The sequence below is a fragment of the Barbus barbus genome (assembly GCF_936440315.1).
Source record: "Barbus barbus genome assembly, chromosome: 45".
Lineage (NCBI taxonomy): Eukaryota > Metazoa > Chordata > Actinopteri > Cypriniformes > Cyprinidae > Barbus > Barbus barbus.
This window is the reverse complement of record NC_136723.1, coordinates 15157907-15166230: the sequence shown is the minus strand read 5'-3', so window position 1 is coordinate 15166230 and position 8324 is coordinate 15157907. Positions and strand designations below refer to the sequence as shown.

The following is an 8324-nucleotide window of genomic DNA, read 5'->3' as shown; positions in this document are numbered from 1 at the left end:
CACCGAAAATCTTCATGACGTCACAGGTGCCGGTTAAATGTCGTGTCAAGAGTTGTTGTTTTGACTGGGATTTAATCGCGTTTAGCGGGCTCTTTCGAGTGGTGTGAGTTTATTTGTTATTTGTTCATGTTATTGAGTGGGAGCGGCGAGCTAAGCTAGTAGCTAATGTTCAAGTGAGTTTAGATGTTTAATGTCGTGCAAGTCCTCTGATAATACTTAGCTATTTGTATTTGACTCATAACGTTACTTGAGCCGGTGACCATAAAATAATGGCTTAATGGCTTTTAGGTTTTATTCATAGACAGACATTAATGATTAAATCTGCATTTAGTGTGCCTCAGTGAACACAAGCTCAGAGCTTTATATTGTTATTCTGTGATGTTTGGCCTGCAAATTACCGATCCCCTCTTTAATGTTAATTTTTTTTTTTAAGTGTGTAGAGACTAAAGCATCTCCAATCTTTATCCTCTTTGGGTAAAGATTGTCGTCCTCTGACACCCTGGCTGTTCCTCGTGTTAATGGCTGTTACCTCCCCAAACAAGAGACTGAATTCATCCATACAGTCCTTGAGGAGCTGGATGAGTTTCAACAGAGAAATGAGCAAAAAAGGTAATTTCATCACACGTCTGAAGAAGTGACACTTGCAGCTCTCAATAGTAATGCTCATCAACATTTTTAGAAATGTTTTCATGTCATACAGGGACATGAGGACCACATGGGCTGATAAACAGTCACCCAGAACACCCTACTGCATAGCAGCATGCTAAAATCATTGAAGAACTACGAATTAGCACACCAAAAGCAATTGAAACCTTATAAATTGCATAGGGACATGACGGAAAAACACTCAAAACTACATAGAAACAGATCAAAAATCACTCTGAATAGTCAAGCAGCTGCATGGCAGAAAACAATGAAAAACATTCAAAATACCCTATATCAACACATTAAAAACACTCAAACCTCCTAGCAACTGCAGTGACTTGACCACCACCATAAGACAATGGCAATGAATTTGACATATATAGCACTCATATGTATGTGTATTTAGGGCTTCCTGCCATATTGTCTAAATGAAATGTTCTGAACTGCAGCGTTCTACTCTTCCCTCCTGTCCCGAGCCGACTTCGCTTCTTGATTCACCAAACCAGTTCAAGTCATCCCAACCTCAGCACCTTCTCTGTGGGCGAGGGCTGCGCTCGCAGAGTCGTAGTGTGTTATTCAGACCTCAGGTAAAGCTGCCAGAGCTCATGTTACATGACACACTCATGGCGTTTGTGTCTCATCATTGTGGTGCCAGTGCTGAATAGTAACTGATTACACGTAATCAGATTCCAAAGATCAAGAAATTGTAATTAAATTTGAAAAATATTTGTAATCAGACTACACTTACTTTTATATTGATTACATATTATTCACACAATAGTAATAAATGATTCCTAGTTTATCAATTCTCACAAATTCTTTCATCTTTCAGAAAATCTTGCAGTTTTGTGAACATTCGCACAAAGAGCAGTCACTAATCAGTTGGCTATAATTACACTGAAATTTGAGAGGCCACAGAGCATCTGACAACTGGATTTATAAAAATAATTTCAATTTTAAGAAGTGTTTTCTCAACATTGCATGATGATCACATTATTTATTTATTTGTGTATTTTAATTATCACTCAGTGGGTAATTATCTAATTAACCATGTATTACAATGTCTTTGTAAGGCATTTGTCTTTCAAATACAGTCAAATTAAAAAAAATCATGTTATTTCTTATTTCTTATTTCTTGATGCAGGGATTCCCAAACTTTTTTGTCAGCCAAACTGCCTTTTTAGTCATCCAAAAATACACTTACTTGAAGTACTACCTGAGATTTTAACGTAATAAGAGTTGATAATTAAGTAACATATTTGCCTGTTCACTGTTATCTGATGTTGGTTAACTTAATGGTCATAAGACAAGCGAACAAATAAAATCATATTTTTAGTAAAAGTGTTTCATTTTAATTGTTATCTTAAAATTGTTTTAATTTTACGTTGTTTTATTCTTTAATTAATTATTAGCTTTTCATTAAACTCACAAACCTCCTGCAGTTCCACCACGAAGCCCATTTTGCGATGTAATCTTGTTTCACTTCATGTAGAAGAATATCCTATGTAAATTAGGGTTGCAAAGGGGCAGAAACTTTCCCAAGTTTCTGTAAATTTCCAAAATTGTCCCCCATAATCCCAGAAAGTTCCTAAAATTTCTGGAAAGTTTCATAAATATTCTGCCTTTTTGCAACCCTAAGTTAAATTGTATGCGATAAACATTAGTTAGGCCAAAAGTAATAAAAAAGTGTTCTGATTGTATTACCTAATGTGTGATTTAACAGATTATGTTACTAACTACAATTTTTTATTTTTTTTTGTGGTGCATCTGACAGGTTGCCAGAAGAAGACCAGATAGATACGGAGGGCAGATCCAATGAGCGAGCGCGCAGTCGGGACAGAGACATGGAGACCAACAACAGACGGAGAGCCAGACGGCCAGACAAGGCTATTTACATTCCGCGTGTTATGAGACATAAGATAGATCTGGAACAACCGAATCTCAAGGAATCATCTGTGGGATCCTCCTCTGATGTTGCTAAGGAACCTCTTGTAGCCAATCAGAAGCCAGAGGTGGACAGTACTGGCCAGTCACTGGGCGATGAGGAGTTTGTGCAGCTTTCGAGGTTGGGTCCGTCACCATGGCCTCCAGCCTGGGACCAGACTGTGTCTTTCTTCACATCTTTGACATTAGATGACGAAACAGATGAAACCTGTGCCAACAACACGGACCTTCCCACTGATGCCACACTCACACAGCAGCAGGACGTTGATGAAACTTTGCTCTCTGAGGTATTGTAACTTAAAGGGTCTCATTCACTAATAATTGCATGGATTATTTTAATTTATTTATTCAAATAATCACAGATTAGAATTTGAAAATTAGAAACTTAAAAAACATCTTGAAATTAAATAAATAGCAGAAATAATTTGAAATATGTAATTTATTTGAACTTAATTGTACTAAAATAAAGAAAACTGAAATAAAAATGAATACTACCAAACAACAAAATTACTAAAACTTTAACTAAAAAAAATTATATAAAATTAAAAACAAATTCTAAATATATATATTTTTTAATTATGCATCACAATACTGAAGTAAAACTGGTCAAAATCACATAATAAAACAGACAAGTTGCATCAGTGTGAAATTCACATTTCGTTATTAAATTAAGAAATAATGTAAAATAACAGTAAATGAAATGAAACTGACAAAAACATTATAAACATGTATTTTATTTCCGTACACTCCATCATAAAACCTTAAAATTGTATGATGTTCAGAACTTTAAAAAAAATTATAGTGGCATTAATTATTAACAATATTTACTGTAAATGCCAAACCTAAACAGAATTAAAGAAAAAGCAAAACTTTGGTTCACTTGGCAACCTCTTATTCAGCACAAATCCAAAAGTTATGTTTTGCTTTCAGATGATAATATAACAGGACTTATATTCTGGAAAATACGGTAGTATATAGAGATTAAATATCCATGTATGGAATTTCATGTTAACACATTTATAAGGCTACCCAGAGCATGTGATCTTTGTGTATGTGTGGTTTGAATCGTTCCTAAATCTTTTTGTAAATTTAGATTAAATATTAGTACAAAACGTATTGATCACTTGATTGTGAAAACGTTTGTTCGCGCAGATAGTGAATGAGATCTAATGCATCTCTTACCATAATTATCGTCAAATTTATTCTGTTCTCACACAGTCATTCATTCTTCTTGGTTGTTAGATCAAAGCCCAGCTCAAACATGTGGACATCACCATACTCAACATCTGCATTGATTTCCCTGCCTATGCAAACATCTGGCTGGACCCACAGGAGTTCGGCCACGTCATTGAGATCTACGACTTTCCTGCCATGTTTAAAACAGATGACCTGCTTGATGCCTTTGCTGACTATAGGTGATATGTCACCTCTATATTCTGACAAAAAATAGTGATACATATCTATAAAATGACACTGATCTGCTTCTGTTTCCAGTGAAGGGGGGATGAAGATCAAGTGGGTGGATAACACTCATGCTCTCGGTGTATTTTCAAGTCAGGCGGCAGGTATCGTTTCATTAGGCAGTATTTTTTCCATTCATGTATCAGGAATGATCATTCTTTATTTTCTTATGTTTGACAATCGCATCTTTGGCTCTGTTCAGCTACACAGGCACTGTCCCTCAAACATCCCATACTGAAGACCCGCATGCTGCTAGAGGGGAGCCAGAAAGCAAAGTGGAAAGCATCCAGACGTGCAGGTACAGAAAAGACGCTTTCACTTTAGAAGACTTAGTGTGTCCACGATGAAAAAAATCTGTCTTTAAATTTTCTTTTTAACTCTTTTAATGATAATATTAAATGTAAGGACTCTTAAACTGTGAAGTGGTGTAACAATCAAGTGAAAAGTAATAACATGCATATTATTCAAATGTTTGAGGTCGATACGTTTTTTTTTAATGCGTTTGAAAGCCTTTTATGCTCATCAAGGCTGCATTTATTTGATAAAGAGTACAGTAAAACAGTAATATTGTGAAATATTATTACAATTTATATTTAAAAATATTTACAAATTCAACTTATTTCTGTGATGGTCATTACTCCAGTCTTCAGTGTCACATGATTTATTATTATCATTGAGATCAGTTTTGCTGCTTAATATATTTGTGAAAACAGTGAATTTTTTTTCAGGTGCTATATTAAGCTTTAAAGGCAGGGTAAGCAATTTCTGGAAGCCAATGTTGATATTTGAAATCACCCAAACAAACACGCCCGTACCCCAAAAGGGTCTCGCCCCTATTTTGATAGATCCTCCCCACATATATGTAGCCTACGCAACCCAGGCAACGATTAGTTCTGTGAAACAAAAGCCACTTTTCCACTGAAATTACCTGGAACAATATGTCCCAGGAACTTTTTTCACCCCAGACCTGTTGCTGTCTGCGTTTTCATCGCAGTCTAAACTACAGAGAAGATTAGGCAAATAGTCTGGTGATGAAATGTTAGGTCTGCGCACGTTTCTTAATACCAAGTACATGTCGGACTTGCATCCTCGGTAGTTCAAACTTCACGAGTTAGACTCGGGAGTGTGAGCTCCCACGGACGGAACGACGCAAGTCCAGTAATTCTGCAAAGAGCAGCGTACTTGATAACGTCAGTCAGCTCGCCTTGGCTGCTGCAATGTTCCTCACTGTATTTACAGAAGAAATATATCAAACATTGCCTCTTTTCGTTTTCATTTAAACATATTAATAGAACAATAGAATAAAGACCAAAGATTACCTGTTAGATTTACCCAAAACGTATTATATTTTATGTTTATCCACTACAGAGACATCAGAGCCAGCGGCAAATGTCAGAAGGACTAGCCGAGGTTATGCTCCTCTCTTCGGAATGAGCGCCCGGTGATCGTGTGGAGCTCACGTCTCCGAAATCAGCAAAGCACATTTTCAAATAGGCACTGTTTTTATAAATAAACTGCAGATTTGAGTTTTAAACAACTACATATTTTTTTTTTCTTTTTTTTTTTTTTTTTTTATCCACAATCTCTATTTTTCTGTCGCTCAGCTCGGCTGTTCAGTGAACGCTCACTCCTCCACATCACGAGTAGACACACCCCTTACTGCTGATTGGCTACAAGTTTGTTTTGGGACTCTGCCCCGACTCAGTTTACTAAAATGTTTTTGAAAAATTGCATACCCTGCCTTTAAGGGATGGTTCACCCAAAAATTTCAAAACATTACAAACCTGTAAGACTTTTGTTTATCTTCAGAACAATTAAGATTTTAGAAATTACGATTTTTTTTTTTTATTAAATCCGAGAGCTTTCTGGTCCTGCATCTGGTCACGCCCATGGAATGTTGGCTAAACGTCTGATGTATATGGCACACTTTTATGGAAACACTTCAGGAATGTCAAAGTTGTCATCTGACTGGTTGTTCTGTCAGGACCACTATCGTCAATGATAGACACTTAGCATACAGTTTGGTTTGGTGGTATGTTCTGTTCTGGGCAAAAACTCCCTGTCCATACATGCAGCCTGTCATGAATGAGCAGGGAGAGCAGCAATAATAACCCCCCAAGGGTTAACAGAACAGAACCAAGCAGATATCATTAATGTACTTAATTACATTTAACACATAACTCAAGATTAGGGAGTCTGATTCAACAGAAATGTCAGAAGCCAAGTCCTGACTGTGGCGAAAGGAGGAGTTGGGGATGGAGGAGGGTAATTTGCTCCCGAGCAAGCAAGCTGCTGAATAATACTGAATAGCGCTCATGTAGGGATGCCGTTATAGGTGTCGTATTCCTATGGGTAGATGTGATCAGCTTAGAGTCAGCTGATGCAAGCTTGACTCACGTGACCTGCCAGAACTAATGCTACGCTTAATATTTAAACCGGATTTCCGGGAGACGCGAGTGTCGCGTTTATTTTCGGTCCGCCGGGAAACAAAGATGCCATGGCGCCAAACCCCCTCACGAAAGAAGAAAGCTGTCATGTTTACAAATGTGACGACGAATGCTTATCAGGGTCAACTAAACGCTGAATTTTCAAAAGTATGTGAAATATTTAAAGTTTGCGGCATAGAATCTTTAAAATACATCCGAGAGTTTGTTATTGTGGTGATATTTCCACGCCCCGAAACATGACTATAAACGAAACAAACTATGATTGGTTGTTTGACATGTCGGTCAAACAGCCTCAAGGGCGGGCCTTGGCCAATGAAAGCGGACATCTATTCCAGACCTTCAGCTGTCAGTCTGAAGGTCTGGCTACACGAGACTAATCCTGCATAGACCGCAACACTACTGAAATGTTGTAAGGACTTCGGTAAAATAGTCCCATGTGACATCAGTGGTTCAACCCTAATTTTTCGAAGATGAGAGAATAGTGCACAAAGAAAGCAAAAATAATGACTTTATTCAACAATTCTTCTCCAAATCACATTTTCTGCCATTATCGAGAGTACCTCTGCATGTAAACAATGCATGCGTCATGGTACTCTCCGTTATGGCACCATAGGGTGACGCAAAGGAGAAAACATTTTTAACGCTTTTTTTCTTTGCGCAAAAAACTATTCTCTTAGCTTAAAAAAATTGTGGTTGAACCACTGATGTCACATGGACTATTTTACCAAAGTCCTTACTACGTTTCTGGGTCTGGGAACATTTCAGTTGCATTGCTATCTATGCAGGGTCAGAAAGATATAAAAAATATCACCGTTTGTGTTCTGAATATGAACAAAGGTCTTACATGTTTGGAATGACATGAGGGTGAGTAACAGAATATTCATTTTTGGGTGAACTGTACCTTTTAAAATAACGTTTTAGGTCATTGTATCTTTTGGATTTTGTGTATTTTGAATAAATAAATAGATTCATTCAAATGTCATGTTACTAATGTCAGTAATTTACTCATTTTAAACTCTGTATGTTGATGTCGGCCATACAGAGTTCATTCAGCCGGTGAAGGAAAGGCCGCGGACGGACACAGTGGTGGCCCGCAGGATGGTGACCAGAGCGCTGGGCTTGAGGGGGAGACACTTAGAAATGAGAAACAACTTCAACTGAATAAATAAAGCTCCTCATCAGTCAGACTGTCCTCCAGTTAAAACTAGACTGGGAAAAGAACAAATGTCCGTGACATTAACTATTACACTAAGACTGGGAAAGGAGACACTGTAAAGCTTTATTTAGCTGCACAGGATGTCGAAATTCTCAAAAACATGAAATATATGTGGTCTCCCAACGTTTTAAAAGGTTGAGTTCTGTACTGTTTTAGGAAACAAGACAGTAGTGTGTTAAGTGGGCATTTTGCTCATTGTATTTCCTGAAAATGGGTCATCCAGGACCATCATATTGATTCTAATGATTAAATGAAGTAGACTGTGTGTTAGTGTTGTTTCTCAGTTGTTTTCATGTTCAGCTTGTGTAATTTGATATGGGAATGGATTCGAAATGACATTTTTGACATTAAATGTTTAGTTTAAAATGCAATAGTATTATTAGATGTTTAACTAAATGTAGATAATTCTGTTTTTGTTTGCTACCGTTATTATATATTTGACTTGTTTGTCTGAGTTTTGTAAAAAAAAAAAAAAGACTTATTTCTGCACTATGATGCTTTAAAATTGTTTGATACCTCAACCCATTATTCATGTTTTAATTAAATGTTTTGTTTGTTGTTTTGGTGTCATGTCTTTAATTGGGTTTAACGTGGGTTGTCAGGTTTACATT

The 8324-nt window shown here is 36.9% G+C and overlaps 1 protein-coding gene across 1 annotated transcript; it reads left to right on the top strand.

The window, feature by feature from the left end:
• r3hcc1 (R3H domain and coiled-coil containing 1) lies at positions 1-8271 on the top strand. Its single transcript, XM_079408666.1, has 8 exons — positions 1-173; positions 481-609; positions 1095-1232; positions 2420-2876; positions 3832-4004; positions 4084-4154; positions 4253-4348; positions 7540-8271. Exons 1-8 carry the CDS (start codon positions 166-168, stop codon positions 7656-7658), a joined length of 1191 nt encoding a protein of 396 aa, XP_079264792.1. The 5' UTR covers positions 1-165; the 3' UTR covers positions 7659-8271.
• Positions 8272-8324: the final 53 nt, after the last annotated feature.

What these genes read in the sequence shown, in the direction of transcription:
- r3hcc1 (XM_079408666.1), top strand. An exon ending in CAGAGAAATGAGCAAAAAAG is followed by an intron (nt 610 to 1,094) that starts GTAATTTCATCA and finishes TCTGAACTGCAG; the next exon opens with CGTTCTACTCTTCCCTCCTG. An exon ending in ATTTTCAAGTCAGGCGGCAG is followed by an intron (nt 4,155 to 4,252) that starts GTATCGTTTCAT and finishes GGCTCTGTTCAG; the next exon opens with CTACACAGGCACTGTCCCTC.